This window comes from Dreissena polymorpha, chromosome 10 (genome assembly GCF_020536995.1).
Source record: "Dreissena polymorpha isolate Duluth1 chromosome 10, UMN_Dpol_1.0, whole genome shotgun sequence".
In the NCBI taxonomy this organism is placed as follows: Eukaryota; Metazoa; Mollusca; class Bivalvia; order Myida; family Dreissenidae; genus Dreissena; species Dreissena polymorpha.
In genome coordinates, this window is record NC_068364.1 from 71,036,324 (window position 1) to 71,054,334 (window position 18,011).

General features: G+C 37.0%; 1 protein-coding gene across 1 annotated transcript in view; it reads right to left on the reverse strand.

Annotated features, from left to right (window-relative positions):
* Positions 1–13,831, reverse strand: part of LOC127847115 (puromycin-sensitive aminopeptidase-like) — a 53,785-nt gene extending 39,954 nt beyond the window's left edge. The window contains exons 1-4 of the mRNA XM_052378748.1: positions 13,404–13,831; positions 6,627–6,782; positions 4,727–4,852; positions 3,423–3,530 (exon numbers count right to left, since the gene is read on the reverse strand). Of these exons, the coding sequence (XP_052234708.1) occupies positions 3,423–3,530; positions 4,727–4,852; positions 6,627–6,782; positions 13,404–13,730 (717 nt within the window). The 5' untranslated portion in view covers positions 13,731–13,831. The remainder of the gene's footprint in view (positions 1–3,422; positions 3,531–4,726; positions 4,853–6,626; positions 6,783–13,403) is intronic.
* Positions 13,832–18,011: the final 4,180 nt, after the last annotated feature.

The following is an 18,011-nucleotide window of genomic DNA, read 5'->3' on the forward strand; positions in this document are numbered from 1 at the left end:
ATTCTGTCAAAATGCCAGTCAGAGTTACATTACTTTGCCTGCACAGTCCCCTTATGATAGTTAGTAAGTGTTGCAAGTATGAAAGCAATAGCTTTGATGCTTAAGGAATAAAATGGACCTAAACACAAAACTTAACCAAAATTGTCAATTTTCTAAGTATAAAAAGGGCACATAATTCTGTCAAAATGCATGCCAGAGTTATCTAACTTTGCCTGCCCAGTCCCCTCATGATAGTAAGTAAGTGTACCAAGTTTGAATGCAATAGCATTGATACTTACTGAGAAAAGTGGAACTAAACGCAAAACTTAACCAAAATTTTCAATTTTTTAAGTATAAAAAGGGCACATAATTCTGTCAAAATGCACGCCAGAGTTATCTAACTTTGCCTGCCTAGTCCCCTCATGATAGTAAGTAAGTGTACCAAGTTTGAATGCAATAGCATTGATACTTTCTGAGAAAAGTGGACCTAAACGCAAAACTTAACCGGACGCCGACGCCAACGCCAACGCCGACGCCGACGCCGACGCCGACGCCAAGGTGATGACAATAGCTCATAATTTTTTTTCAAAAAATAGATGAGCTAAAAAACTGATGTTAACTGACATCTTTATAACTGTCAAACATATCGAGTGATATTTTGGCGCAACAATCGCGGGTGTCTTTCGTCCTCTCTTAGACATTTTTTTTTTCGTATCGAAATAGAAACTGAACGAACAGACGCTTTACAAAAGCACGCACAATGAGCGATGAATTAAGTCAGATTGAAAATGCATGCATGTCGTAGTAAATAATTTGGTCAGACGCTTTATTTAACTATGAAATCTAGTCTGCTGAGCGTTTGAATAACTTTGACTGTTGCCCTGCTCCATCATCCAGGCGCTTGCTTAATGTAACCGTCGCTGCGTTACAATAATAATTCCAAAGAGAAAATACCGAAAATGAGCAAAGCATTTTAGATCGAAGCTATTGTATCTTACGCATTTAATTTGACGTTTTTGCTTAAAAGTAAAATTTGTTGCGTTTCCAATACGCATGATATTGTATTTCTTTGCGTTCTTAAACATTTTAATAGGGTGAAAGATGCAGATACGCAGCTTATCTGGGGCACTGCAGCCCTAGTTTTTACTAAAGATTTATACAATGCATCTTATTTTTCTTGTGCACTATTTTATGTTTAGTTCTCTCATAAATACGCCCATAGTTTGTTGTTGAATAACCCACAGCCAGAAGTTCTCCTTTGTTTATATGAAATTTGGCATGTGCCGTGTAAGAATAAACAGTAATATTTATTTTTGTTTTCACCTAAATCAGACTGGCCCCAAATGAACTCTCATGGTATGTCTTTATAGCTACATACATACACAATTTCAATCCAATTCCTTCATCAGAACTAAAGTTATTCACTGGAAACCAATTTCTGTTTTTACAGTGACCTTGACCTTTACATTCTCTATATACAATGCCAAGCCTCCATCCAAGCTTTCTTTAGCCAAAGTTTTATCAAGATCGGTCTATGCAAACTTAGCTCATTGACCAGAAACTACGTGTTTGCTGTGTTTCTATTTTTAGTTACCAGAGTACAGTGACATTGACCATCACCACACTGGTTCAAAATGCAAATGCAACCAAAGCTAGGTCTTCATGACATTTACCAACACACAACATTTCAGTCAGTACAACATCTTACTCTAACAAGAGCTTGTCACAGTAGTGCCAAATCCCCGCCGAAATGTGTTTGCTTGTATGACAACATTTGTTTTAGAGAGTAGAATAATATTTGTAAAACAACGCACCTGTGTCATCAATTTATATTTCAATGATCAATTAGTTATAAAGTGTTGGAGTTATGCAATAGAGAATTAAATATATGGAAAAAAGAAAAGGAGGTAATTAAAAAAGAAGACTATAAACAGTTACTGTTCTTGATCACTGTATTTTTCCTCAAACTCATCCATTCATTTTACAGTGAATACTTCAGTGTTCAAATTAAAATATTATTGTAAAATTAGATAAAGGGAGATATTTAAACTTGAAAAGCTAAAATATTTGCTATGAAATTAAATTAAATATAATTTAAAATTATAAATAATAAAAAAATAAAAAATAAAAAAATAAATAAAAATAAAGGGAGATAATTAAAAAACTATGGCAGAAAGAGTTATGGGTCATGTTCATTGCACTTCTCCTAGTCGCCATCTGTTTATATTTCAAGTTTCAAGCAAATCTCTTCAGTAGATTTAGAGTTATGCTCCGGACAAAAATTTACTTTGAAATTAAATAAAGGGAGATCATTAAAAACTAAGGTAGATAGAGTTATGGTTCTTAGTCACTGCACTTCTCCTACTTGCCATCTGTTTATATTTCAAGTTTCAAGTAAATCCCTTCAGTAAATTTAAAGTAATGCTACAGACAAAAATTTACTTTGAAATTAAATACAGGGCGATAATTCAAAAAGTAAGGTAGATAGAGTTATGCTTCTTGGTCACTGCATTTCTCCTTGTTGCCATCTGTTTATATTCTAAGTTTAAAGTAAATTCATTGAATAGATTTGGAGTTATGCTCTGGACAAAGTTTCGGACGGACGCACAGACGGACGGGACCAATTTCTATAGCCCCATCGAAAAAAAATTTGACGGGAATAAAAAGATGTTATTGAGCAAAAAGTGCTTTTCTATTTTTAGCAACAGTGAGCTTGACATTGAACTTACACGCCCAGAATACAATCAGAATCCCAAACTTCCTAAATCCAAAGTTTTATCAGTGGTCTATGCAAACAAAAGTACTAGACTTTTTTGGGGGGCACAAATCTCCTCTGACAAAAATAAAACACTATTTAATAAAGATAATTTTTAAATTTGAGATAATTTAAGTAAAGAAGAGCTGTCTTCATAGGATGACATATGCCCCCGATAAACGCTTTGATAGAAGTTATGAGCATTTTTCAAAACCTAAACACAGATTTCGAAACCTAAACCTAAGTTCAAGGTCAAAGGGGTCAAAATTTGTGTTTGTATGGAAAGGCCTTGTCCATATACACATGCATACCAAATATGAAGGTAACATCCGAAGCAACATAGAAGTAATGAGCATTTTTCGAGCCTAAATGCAAAGTGTGATGTACAAACAGATGGAGGGACAGATGAACAGACGGACGGTGTGATCACTATATGCTCACCCTCGGGGCATAAAAAGTATTAAAATGCTATTAAAAAAAACGCCTTTGTTTTTATCCATAAGAATATCTATTAAAAATAACAAGACATTCCTATTTTTAGTGAATTTTAAATATTTAAAACAAATTGCCGTTGTTAAGGAATTTCCACATTAAAATTCCGTTATAGGCTTAGCAGGACCCAAGTCCTGGTTCAATACCACAGGAGTGAGAGAAATGCCCTGGAAGCTGAGATGCTGCAGAATCCTACCATGTTGGACAGGGCCACTCTGTTCTTTGGTGCCACCAGGGTGATGTCAAATGTGGCCTTGAGCGCAGGCTCATCCCAGCACGGGAAGGAACGTCTCGCGTCAGAGGCCTGAGTACATAAAGGGAACAGTAATAATTGGTTGATATGAATTTAAGCCCCGCTCTGTGAAGATGAGGTTTAATGCATGTTTCTACAGTGAAGTACCAGATTAGCCTGTTCAAGCTGCACAGGCTAATCAGGGTGACACTGTCTTACTTTCATTTTGATTAAAAAGACTGCTCTTTGATTGAAAAATACAATCAAAGTGGAAAGTGGCTCCTCTGATGCTGGCTGCATAGGCTGATCTGGGGCGACACTTTATGCACATCCATTAAGCTCCGTTTTTTCAGTGAAAGGTTGAAAAGAGGATATTTGTTGGAATCGGTGGATTATTGATTTTAATTCACAAGTGATCCTATAAAATAATATTTTCATGAGTGGCGCAGCCACAAGTGAAAATATATATTTTCTATGATCATTAGTGACTTAAAATCAATGTTCCACTGAATCCAACAAATTTTCTTTTCATTGCATGCTTTTTTCACCATTTATATAAATTGTTTAAGAGTTTAACTAAACAATTTCGCTGGGATAATGACGTCATTTCGTCAAAAAAATGACGTCGTTTCACAGTAAACATTAAATATTTCACAGTAAACAGTAAAAATTATAGATAACTTTCATTGTTAATTTTCACTGTTTGAAACAGTGAAATAATAAGTTTTAATTCACTAATATTTCTCTATAAACCACTGGAAAGCATAAAGTAAGTCAAATTTTAAACCCTTGCAGACAGACAGATAAGCACACAGTAATAATCCAGTAAAACATTAAATGCCTGCTTCGGTTTGTTTGGTTGTTGTGGGGGGGGGGGGGGGGGGATCAGAACTCATCATAACTACATTGTGTATTTACCATGTAAAATGATCACATTTAAAAACAACAATTCAGCAAAAACAAATATGGAGCAGTTTATACATAACCACTATGGTGCATACACATGATTGTTTTTTTTTCGTTTTGATACAAACACAATCCCCATTCTATTCATTATTATCCTTTATACAAAATATAATGCACTTTATATCAAATATCCTATTTTAACCAAAAATACAATCCAACAAGATTTTTATAAACATTCCTATTTAAATATTTGTTTCAAATCAATGCTTTTCGGAATTTCAATTTTAAAACCGGGTACATTTTACACAATGGAAGTAGAAAGAAAAACACCTGCAGAATAACACTCTAGCAAACGACCGTACCTCAAACTGCGTGGAGGCCCCATACCGATCCTCCCCGTCTGGACCCGTGTACTTGCTACGATAGAAACCCTTCATGTGATCATTGAGCTCCCCTGTGAACGTCACCTTCAGGTGTCCATTACCTGCCTGCAATGTGTCCAGTATTCAATATTAGAACAAGCCAACCGACTCTGCACTGGTAATTTATCAACTTGGCGTGCTCAGATTCTCTTAGACCCATAATTCCCAATTTAAAGATTTAACAATGCCAATTGAACCAATTTCAGGGGTTTTCACACTAATTTTTCCCTAATTGGTATGGAACAGGTACTCTTCCCAATTTGGCCAAAAAGTGCTGAAAATCAGAATTAAGTCACGTACAACACACGTATGAACACATACAAATCCTTAATATATTCCAAAGTGGATGAAAAGACAAAGGGAAATATTCAACAAAAACTGTCAGTAATCAAAATAGAATTCTTTGAGATCATATACACAATGAAGTAATTGAACATTGAAATACTGTATTAAGCAAGATTAACCCAGTATTTAAAGTGGAGTTGAAACAAAATGAATTTTGGACTATAGTTATAAAGCTGTGAAAACACTCCACAGGGCCACATTATGCAAAAGTATTTTGCAGCAAGGTTCCACATTAACGTTATTAAATTGAGAAAGATTTAATAAAATCCACCCCGTAGTTAAAGAGGCAGACAAAACACCAGCTTTGCACTGGCAGTCAGATGGACAACTGCAATGTTTAACCCTTTGCATGCTGGGAAATTTGTTGTCTGCTAAAATGTCGTCTGCAGAATTTCTAAAATTAGCATTTTCTTCTATTTTTTTCAAAGAATACTATCAGAATAGCAAACAGTTTGGATCCTGATGAGACACCACGATCTGTGGCGTCTCATCTGGGTCCAAACTGTTTGCAAAGGCCTTTAAAATTCGGTTCCCGCACTGAAAGGTTTAATGCCACTCACTCCGTGCATACAGTATGAAAAGGGGCTAACTTGGTCTTGAAAACAGCTAAATTTGATGACTGAATGCCAGCTTATTTGTGATTTTTTCTTTTGATTCTAAGATAAGGAGATGCATTCATGCACATTAATGCCATCTTGCTTTATGAGCCTGCTTTTATTAACCCTTTCAGTGTGGGAACCGAATTTTGAAGGCCTTTGCAAACAGTTTGGATCCAGATGAGACGGCACAGAACGTGGCGTCTCATCAGGATCCAAACTGTTTGCTATTCTGATAGTATTCTTTGAAAAAAATCGAAGAAAATGCTAATTTTAGAAATTCAGCAGACGACATTTTAGCAGAAGACAAATTACCCAGCATGCAAAGGGTTAATGATGAGGCATAGTCTTGAAATCATGAGGTCTTGGGTTTTATCCTGAAACACTAGAACATAATTATTGATCATGCCTTAAAAGCCCATACAATATTTCATACAATATTTTGAACAATAAAGTAAAAACATTAAAAATAAAAATCCTTATAGCAATAGCCAAAATTTCAACGCCCGATGTGGATTGGTAACATAGATTTAAATATGCAAAATGCTCTTTTTTATTTTTTGTGGGAAATTATATTCAACACATGTTCATGTTTTATGTTATTGTTAGTGTTCGTGTGTCTTATATATAGATATCATTGCAGGAAATTAAAATGGAATATATTGTGCAACAAAAAATAAAAACAAGCATTTTGTATCTTATTAAATTTATGTTTCTATACCACATCTAGCATTGAAATATTGGCTATTGCTAAAAGGAACACTGATTTTGTATGGGTTAACTTTATTTTACTTAAACTTTTGCCAAATATTTGTTGCTTTTGATTATTATGTTACCTTATGAAAGGGCCAAAATAATAAAGCTTCAAATTGACTTTGAAATCTTGTTCATTCACATACTGGTAACTCCTCTTCGAAGGTAAAGACAGCAAGTTCATCCTCCTTCTTGTAGGTAATGGCACCCACCAACTCAGAACCACCATCAGGCGTGTAGCTAACATTTGAAACCTCAATCTCAATACAGTTCAGAGTGACTGTCCGAGTTGGCTCTGCAACCTGAAATGCAATTGTCAATTATATTGATATATATAACTTGCTCACAAATTTCAGAAAAAGTTGCATGAAGTCATCGGAGATTCTAGCATAAATGCAGTGCAAGCACATCCTGTCAGGTGATATACGCGTTTTCAGTGGAAATACCCCTGTTCCTATTGGACGTTTATTATATAAAATCTTTCAATAGCTCAGTGAATCAAATTTAAGTTTAGTTGGCCTCATGCGTATAATGCCGTATTGCAATTGAGCACTTTCCCTTTCCAGTGTTGGTTAATCATTACCGTCCGTTATACATGGTTATCCACCCAATAACGCAATTGTGATAGTCCATTTGCCCTCAGGGCATTCTATGCAATATTTCCTGACATTTATCTGGTTGCAAAACTCCATGATCAAAGGGTCCCAGATAAGGGAAAACGGGGCAGAAATCTAGAAAAAATAGCGCTGTAAATTATAGTGCTGCAACAATACGCCAAAAACCGTATTGCAATATATTGTCATTTCAAAAACCTGTATTGTAATATATTGCAATATATTGCTAACTTGTAACTTGTACTAAGTGCGAGAACAAATTGGATGTTCCGCCGCTACATTTGACACCATCCTTACACCACTTACAATATCCTACCCCTTCCTCGATCTCATTTGTTGCTCTCTCCCTTTTAAGACTAAATATGTCCAAACAACACTTTATCTCTTGTTCTCTATAAAGTCAAACTCGTCGTTCGTTTCTGCCATTTTGAGAACTATTAAAAAGCCGTCATTCAGAATATTAACCCGAAAGAGAATTGTTGATGTTTAAAAGCCGTTCGTGTAACTTATCAGAATGGTGTTACATAATATTTTTTTAGCTCGACTATTATATATGAAATATACATAGTGGAGCTATCCTACTCACCCCGGCATCGGCGTTAGCGTGCAAATGTTAAAGTTTGCGTACTACCCCAAATGTCTCCTATGTCCCTTGACATATTGCTTTCATATTTTGCATACTTCTTTACCAACATGACCTGAACCTTTAAACAAGAGCAGACAACTGTATCAAGCATTTTGACAGAATTATGGCCCTTTTTTCACTTAGAATATGCATATCATTGATAAATCTGTTAAAGTTTGCGTACCACCCCAAATATTTTCTATATCCCTTGACATATTGCTTTTATATTTTGAATACTTCTTTACCAACATGACCCCAATCTATAAACAAGAGCAGACAACTGTATCAAGCATTTTGTAAGAACTATGGCCCTTTTTCCATTTACAATATGCATATTACTTTAGATACATTGCCAAAACTTCTTTATTTATGATCAGATTGTATTAATACTTTGACAAAACAACACTTACCTGAATACCACAATAGATTCCACCCAAACAATACCCTACGCCCCTACCCAGAATCCCTGCCCCCCCCCCCTCCCCCCCCCAAATTTTTTTTCCCCCTTTTTTTATTTTTGAAACATCATCTAATAAATGACCACACCCCACATTATACCCCCCCCCCCCGAGCCTATTGTGTATGGTTTGACTTTTCAATAACGAATATTGACAAAAATACACAGTTTGAAAAAATATCCCTCGTATAGGTATTATATATACACAAGGTATGAAACGCACAATATGCCTATTGCTGAAAGATTGTGGAACACTGGACATGACCTTTTTCACCGAAAACACACATGTTCCCATGCAGTTGCCGACAAAATGCAACTGGTTTCGTTAAAAGACAGTAAAAGCAACGTGATTACACAACTAACCGATCCCATTTAACAATCTGGAACCCCTGGGGTAAACTCGGGGGGAGGGTCCCGGGAGGTGGGGGGGTGGGCAAATTTATGATACTGCTGCCTGTGAACATTAAACACTGATTTGTTTTGTTCACCTTAATATCATTATTTCGGATGGCTTTTCTGGCCGAAATGTGGAGGTATTTTTGTTGAATGTTCGTAGCGGTATGATGAAAATCACATCGCAATACAATATGCAGATTGCGTATTGCGATATTTACCGATATACCGGTATACTCGGACCCCACTGTATCGCGGCATTCATTGTATCGCGCTAATTTTATAACTCTGAATATTTCGCTTTCACTGCCACCTAGCGGTTGTTTACGTTAGTAACTCCTTACTTTCGTTTTCTTTTTGACATATTTCCGGCGAAAAGATGTTCCGAGTCGCGGTAAGTTGTTTTATTTATGTATCGGAAATGATTTTCTAATTGATTTCATCATTTTCTTGCAGATTTTGTCTAAAAAAGTGTTAACTTTCTTAAAAATACTTTTGACAGTTTGCGGTCGTCTGTAAAATTTGACAGGCACGTCACTTCCGCTGTTGAATAAAAAATCTACGGAAGCGCATAGTTGTCAAATATTTTAAAATTATGTGCAAATTTAAGCAATAATTTGCAAATGCAAATTTTAGAATTGATTTTTGCTTGCATGACAATGTAAGAGAATTTGAACTTATAATTTTGTTCTCTTTTTCAGGAACTTCAACCAAAAAACAGCGATTCTTGTATGACAGAGAAAATCTCCAGAGGGCGTTTGAGGCCACTTTGGGTGGTGTTTCTGCATACAGAGCCTCAAGGATGTTCGCTGTACCAGAAACAACCCTTAGGGATAGAATTAAGGCCTAACAAAAAAATATGTTTGTTTCCACTGACATGGCCTAAAAAACTAGGGTAGGTAGGTAGGCAAATAATTTTATTTTTAAAAATATTTTTTTTTAGAAAATGTCGTACATGGTGCATCTTCTTCTCATTTTTTGTGTACAACTGTATGTACAATAAATTTGATGATATATGTAATGCAATATGGCTTAATTTAAATGCTTTAATGAAATAAAAACTTGCTGTTCATTAATTTTGCATTTGTTGCTTTCCTTATTTCCGAGTTTAATGTTGACTTCTGGCAGCGATGTTAATAGTCCATTTTATAACCAATAAAAGGCATAACTAAAGTCGCAGTAAGCTTGACCCTCAGTGTCTATAGGGATTCAGTGTTGTTATGCTTTCCGTTCCTTTGGAATCATGGACTCCATTGGAGTATATACTATATTATTTATAATTTATAATATATTAAATAGCTCAAAAGCCATGCTTGGGGGACGCGAGTGGTGTTGCATGTAACATTATCACCATGAACAGACCCAATTAAACTGGGTGTGCTATTATACTTCTTGGATGCAGTTTATGCTTCCAAAGGACCACATTTTTAGATTATATTATGTACTGGTGTCGTGAAGTCTATCTACCAGGGCTAGCGTTGTCCCAAAATTTCTTTGAGACGACCAGGTTTTTGTTTTTCGTTGCACGAAAACTGGTTTTGAAATAATTATATATACATTTACTATAAACTTGTTTATATTCTTTTAATGACAACAAGGGCATATCGCATATCATAATGTAATATACATTTTTCAATATAGAAATAATTAGTATGGTACTTGTCAACATACAAACATAAGTTATTTTATAGATGAACATTTAATATGGGTGTCGATTGTTCCAAATTTGAAATCCTGAAAATTAGGCCGAGGGTCTTGGAACCGCAACCGCAGGAATCCAACAGGAATAAAGGGCAGATCCACCACCCCATCCAGAGCCTTTACTAATTGTTCTTTTTTTATAGTCTTTCCAATTGTATTTTCAGGTGAATACAATTTAAAATATTATAAACCACACCGTCCGTATCAACGCATAAGCATTCGTCATTCTATTTCTTCTATAAAGAACTTCGAAAATAAATTAAAATCGACGAAAAATAATGTATCCAAAAACGACATGTGCATATCGTTTGTCTGCAGACATTGCAAAACCTAGCAAATATACAATTTGGTTGCCATATTGCTTTACAATAGCATTTTTTGTGGGTAAAAAACAACTTAATTATCACCTTTTAATTTCAAACATTAATCGGCAAAAAGTTGCAACATCGTCGAAATAGAACTAATTATTTAATTATCATCCTTTAATTCAGATCGATAGTCGGTAGAAAGGTGTTAAGTAATCAGCTTAGAAATAATTTATTTATTGGTACGCTTCTTTTGATTTGCTTATCTTTAATACGACGTTTGCCATCGGCCGCTATATTGTTGGCAGACGACAAGATCAACTGACTGTGTATTCCAAGTGTACAGTGTCTGCGCATGAATGACCCAATATCATGTGTGAGCAAACTAATTGCTGATTGGCCAGCTACCACATGCGCTTCAATAACAATAAAAATGATATGCGGATAACGTAGACAAGTTTGACAAGTTTATTGACCGTTGCCGAAAAATACGCGGTCCGATTTTTTTCGAATTTTGGGCTCAAAAAAGATTAGGACCGGCGGCAAAAAATTAGGTAGGGTTGGGCCACCGGAAACAAACAATTATTTTTGTTACGCCTAAAGGTCGCGTTGATGTTGAGGCAAAAGTTGGTCACGAGACCATTTTCACAATAGAGGAAGAAAAGAAGTTGTACGACCACGTGACCTATATGGCTGAAATTGGATTTGGGTACACCAAGAAATCAGTACAATATATGGGGAGAGATTATGCTGAGTCTTTGGGAAAGACAATGAAGCCGGACCAAAAATGCCTTAGTGACAACTGGTTTTATGGATTTTGCAAACGCTGGCCGGAACTGAAGTCATCAAAACCTCAAAAACTGGATCTTTCAAGAGTGAAAACATCAAGAGAAACACTAAATAAATACTATGATGAACTTTTCAATGTACTAACAGAGAACAAAATAATAGATAAACCTCAGAAGATATTCAATATTGATGAATCTGGTGTCACGAGTGAACACACCCCACCAAAAACCATCTGCAAAAAGGACACTGTGCCACAAAATATAACCTCTGCAAGATTATCCACAGTAACCATCATAGCAGCTGGTAATGCTGCTGGTCAAAGTGTTCCACCATATTATGTCTTCCCAGGACAACGCTGGAATGATGTATTTTTGAATGGAGCATGTCCAGGGTCAGCAGGGGAGATGTCGAAGTCTGGATGGTCCAGTACATCAGTGTTTCTGAACTATCTGACAAAACATTTCATTGCCTATGTTCCTACAGACAGCGAACATCCCACACTCATATTGTACGATGGTCACCGCTCACACATTTCATTAACATTGGCTGGATGGGCAAAAGCGAACAATGTCATCCTTTTTGTTCTGCCTCCACACTCAAGTCATGTAACCCAGCCCCTGGATGTAGGTATTTTTGGGCCCTTCAAAAACATATACTATCAAGAGTGTCAGCACTTCATGAAGTTAAATCCTGGCTTGAACATCACCAAATACAATATTGCCCAACTTACAGCAAAGCCATATCTGAAAGCACTTTGTCCAGAAAATTTAATATCAGCATTCAAGAAGACTGGAATATCACCATACAACAAATTAGCAATTAATGACTCCCAGATAGCACCATCTACAATCTTTGATAAACCGGATATAACCATGGAATCAACAACACCAAGTGAAGGAATACCAAACCTGATGCAGAATGCTGGTGATGCAAAACAAGCTTCTGAATATCCAGCTGTTGATTTCTTTTCCAAAAAGACAATCACTCAGGCAGTTAAGCCCAAGCCTAAAAGATTTGTGCCTCCATTTAAAGTAACAGGCAACATGATGGGCGAAAAGAATGTTCAGCAGCTAACAGCTGCAGCCAACCAGGGACAGTTTGTATAGGTCCCTGAGCCAACAAATCAGCAGTCGCTCGTGATCCTGAAGTTAAAGAAAAGGAGACACAAAAGGGACCTATACCAAGTACATCTGGACTTAGCAAACAACAGGTGCCCATTTTGAGTCCTGAGGATGCGAACAGCGATGAGGACATTGAGACTGACTCTGAATCATGTTGCGTTTGCAATAGTTTTGAGCCTGCAGGCATTGACAAATTCCCATACATAACATTGGTTACATGGGGAAAATGTGACAAATGTCCACATTGGACTCATTTGAAATTATGTACAAATGTGAGAGTAATACGAAGGGACACTGAATTTCTGTGTCCACATTGTGAATAAACATCTTTACAGTCTTATGATTGAAAACACAGATTAATTCTCTGTGTAAAAGTTAAAACTGATTAAAAATCTTATTTTTCATAAAATTGTGATTTACATTGTTTATAATGATAACAAAATATGTTATGTACCATATTACATTTTTTGTGGCAATTGTTGCCCACCATACTTGAAAATTATTCCTTTTGTAATATTAGCGCGATATAATGGAGTGACCTAGATTTTACGGACGATTTAACAGGTTATGACCTTTCTGCTTGTACGTCTCTAATTCTCACACCAAAGTAAAATAAATGCGCTTGTTTTGTGAAATAACGATTTTTTTAGGGATTGGATATAAACTTTAGGTAATATATCGGCTTTTTTGCAAGCAAGTAATAGATTTTCGTCAAGTACCGCATTACAGTGGGGTCCCATGATATATTGTTGCAGCACTAGTAAATTATTCTGTCCAAAAACTTAGTCATTAAGTATCGATGAAAACCTGTATGTCCGAAAATATAGTCATGAAAAATAATTATTCTGGCTATAAAAAGGGGTGTCCACAAAATTAGAGTGTCCGAAAACTTAAGAGTAATAACGGTAACTTGCTTACCTGCACAGTAATGGTCTCATGGCCTTCGAAAGTGAAAGCCTTCAAGTTCGGTTTCAGCGTTATGTCATAGTTAACGGGTCGAACGTTCGTCGGCAGTCTTTCGAACGGTTTCTTCTCTGTCGGCATAGTCACTTGAAAGCGTCTCTGAACAATGAGAAGAGAATTAGAACCTCTCACGCGCTGGCTATCTATGAACTTAATCAATTGAAACTTGTACCCTGACACCGACCGGCGAAACTGGAGAAATCCTGAGGGAACTTCCTGGTTTCTTGGGAATAACAAACGTCCTAGGTTAAAGTATTTTCTGGCGTGTGGCCAGAATTTCATGAAAAGTATTTTTTCGCCGATACAACAGTATTTAATATCGTGCAAAAAGTATTTGTGGGGAGTTGTGTGGGTTAGTGTTATATGCAGACGCGCATAACAGTTTGAATTCAGAAAACAGATTTTTTGTGCAGATTGTGTATCACGTGATGAACAGTGGGAGGTGTATATTTTGCGGCACTATTAGAATTTGTAATGCAGATTTTTAGTGCAGATTATAATGAAACCCTATTCGTCTGCGTCAATAATTTGTCGTAGAATTGTGGTTTATAATAGCGTTAGAAAAAAAATTGAGTTCTGAATACAGATTTATAGTGCAGATTGTGTAACTTCTATTTGCATGTAAGCGTTAGATGTAGACGTGCACAACAGATTGAGTTCTGAATACAGATTTATAGTGCATTGTGTAACTTCTATTTACATGCTTATAAACGATCTTCGCAAGTTTTATACGCGTGGTATAGCGCTTGGGAACAAATGTGCACCTATAAAACTGTATCCAGATACCTTTCACATCGTGCTTATACGATTTAATTCTGGATTATACGATATTGTTGCCTATTGATCTGTGTACATTGAAATGCGCGTATACGGTCTTAAGGCCCACTCTCACTATGATGCCGGCGGAGCCCCGGTGCGTGATCCGGGATCTACCGGGATGAACCGGGGCTCTACCGGGATGAACCGGGGACGACAGGGATGAACCGGGGACAACTGGGGCTCCACGCTCCACCGGGTAAGTATTAAAATGTTTAATACCTGCGGGATGAACCGGTAGTTACCGTGAAGGACCGGCATCGACCGGCGCGGAATCGGGAACAACCGGGACGGCACCGGGAACAACCCGGACGGCACCGTTGCTCCACCGGGGCCCATATAGACATCGACAGAGCTACAGCAACGCCCCGGTTGTCGCCGGTGGTGCCCAGGTGGAGCCCTGGTGAATGCCGGCAGAGTCCCGGTATAGCCAGGTTCATTGGTAAACCGGCGCTCTGCCGGGACGCCACCGGCATTCACCGGGGCTCCGCCTGGTCATTACCGGCGACGACCGCGATTAAACCGGGGCGTTGCCGTAGCTCTGCCGGGGTCTGTTGCCAAGATAGCCCCGGTGAGTCTCGGCGGAGTTACGGTAGACCGGGGCTTTGCCGGAACGCTGCCGGCTTTTACCGGGGCTCCACCTGGGCATTACCGGCGACAACCTGGGCACTGCCGGGGCTTCACCGGGATAAACCGTAGCTTGTTTTGGGTTGACCGGGACTCTGCCACATTCAGGTTTAATAATGATGAGTATCTGTTGATCTGCACCCAGTTAACATTCACATGCGCATATATACGGTCTTACTTGCATTACAGGGCTAAATGAACCCTATCAATGTGCATCGAGTCGATATTTAAAGGTGGCTTATTCGCTAGTAATTGTATTAAATAACTAATTACATTATATTTATCTGCGTCCATACAATTTTCGCATTGCTTGAGACGTTTTAAAAATCGTTGTGGATCTTATGAGCGTCTATTAATCTGCGTATAGACAACGATTACATCGTGCGTATACCATCAAACTAAGGTTGTTTACGGACCGTTTTACGTCACAACTGAATACATTTTACACTTACTTGTGCATGTTTAATTTCCATTACATGGATCGCGATTTTAATTAAAATAAAAATACTTTATTCGCAATAAAAGCAATCTAAGAACGAACATGGATAAGGATTATTCCATTACTTATTTAATGCCATAAATTAAGATGTTCGTGTCGACTGAGCGCAAATGTATATGGAAAAATCCCATACAATCCCCGATTGTAACCGTATACGCGCCCTGTGAGTGCTGTCGTAACGCATGCAGATTAATAGGACTTATTAGTTTTCCGTCGAATTTAAAATCCATATAAAAACCTGTGAACTACACTGTGAAGGTTGCTGGCATGCATAAGGATTAATAGGGTATCACAAGTTCCCCGTTGAAATTAGATCCATATAAGAATCTGATAGGATGCGTTGAAACGCATGCAGATTTATAGGGTTTCATTGGTTGTCCGTCGCAAGTAAACTTTATAAGAATCTTAGAAATGCCATGTGAATGTTGTCGAAACGCCAGCAGATTTATAGGGCTTTATTATTTTTCTTTCGCAAATTAATCACATATAAAAACCTGAGATATGCCGTGTAAAGTTTATCGGACGCATGCAGATTGTTCGGGCTTCAGTAGTTATCCGTCGCATGAAACCGAAATCGGAACCGGCTCAGACTTTGGACCTGGACGCAGATGATTACGGAATCACTACGTTTTAAATGCAATCAAGAGATTATATCACACGGGATAAAACACTAATAAATCTTCAATGTTGTCGGAACACATGCAGATTGATAGGGCTGCAATAGTTTTCCGTCGAAATCAACCACATATAATTCAAAGAATCTTCTTAGATTGTTAAGACGTAAATAAGGTGTTTATATCGCATTTGATGGATAAAGCCCGTATAAGCATTAGTTTAATAATATCTTTCAATATAGCATTGAAACCGTATAAGAATACGGGAATGTCAACTGGGTGCAGATTATAGGGCTCCATTTGTTATCAATTGCAATTTAAAAACATATGGAAACATCTGAAGATTGTACGGATGTATATAAATATAGTTTATTAAATAAACACCACACCATAAGCAGACAAATAATGTTTATTAAATGTTAATTAAATAAAATTCATACAATTAATAGTTGTAGTCGGCATCTATATAGATCTGTTCCGGAGAATACACCTGCATACAAACTGAAAATACTCAATTTCTGATGACGCATACACACTGGGGTACATTGTGTCACACCGGTCTTACTGACAATAACAATAACGTAGTGACGTCACCATTTATGTATAGAATGCACTGGGGTATACTCTCAATGACAGTCTGCTCTATACGATCTGTTATGCACGTCTGCACATAACATCAACCAGTTGTGTGAGTGTGCGTTAGACGTAATCAAAGGGGTGTTTTGTAAGGGTTGCAATTTAGGTTACACACTACTATTAACATCCTTAATGAAATAGGAAGGGCTGGAGTTAAAATATAACTTTTGTATAAAGTAAAATAATCAGCGTTTCAGCTGTGTTTTTCTGTTATTTGTCGAGGGGGTTGTCCAACTATTCCGTTAACTTTCCGCTAGTCTCTCATTCTCACGTAATGTGTGAGTCGTTCTATTGATAGATCTGCAATTCTGTCATTCTGCTCGATTCGTAATTATGCCGAACGGAGAAAACATACATTGAAAGAATGTGCTATATGATATATCGTGGCCTTTAATGTATCACTGGCATTTAATGCCAATTATGAAGGTCGGGTCATTGTTCAGACGACGTTTTATCAGAATCTTGGCAAAATATAAAATAAAGATACTAAAAGCAAATCAACAATACTGGGATCGATATAGCATTTTTGTCATTTTTATGCCCCCGGTAGGGTGGCATATAGCAGTTGAACTGTCCGTCAGTATGTCAGTCTGTCCGTCCGTCCGAAAAAAAACTTCAACGTTGGCCATAACTTTTGCAATATTGAAGATAGCTATTTGATATTTGGCATGCATGTGTATCTCATGAAGCTGCGCATTTGGAGTGGTGGAAGTTAAAGGTCAAGGTCATCCTTCAAGGTGAAACAAAAATAATAATTTCAAAGCGGCGTTCTCATGAAGCTGCACATTTCGAGTGGTGGAAGTTCAAGGTCAAGGTTATCCCTCAAGGTCAAATGTCATTTTTTTTAATTAAAAGCGGCATTCTCATGAAGTTGCACATTTTGAGTGGTGGAAGTTCAAGGTCAAGGTCATCCTTCAAGGTAAAAGGAAAAAAATATATAAATTATTTCAAAGCGGCGCAATAGGGGGCATTGTGTTTCTGACGAACACATCTCTTGTTTAAAATTAAGAACAGGCTCTGAGATATGTGTTACGCTCCTTTTGAATTTTCTAGATATGTCAAGGAAACCGACTTAAAAATCATTATATTCATAGGTTTTTTTTCAATATATTTCTTGTATAAATTATGGGCTTGAATACTGTTAAGAGTACGACTGGAAATAAACTGAAATCTGATGTTTTTATTGTCAATGAAATGTTAATGGTTCGTTATAGGAGTAAATAGTGTACCATCGAGGACTTCTTTAAAACGTGATATTAGGCTGACTGCATCCCATATTTTTTACTAGATTTCATTATTTTATTATGGTTTAGAAACGTTCAAGATAATTTTCGTACAGAATTACACACTTTTTTCCATGCTTACAATTAT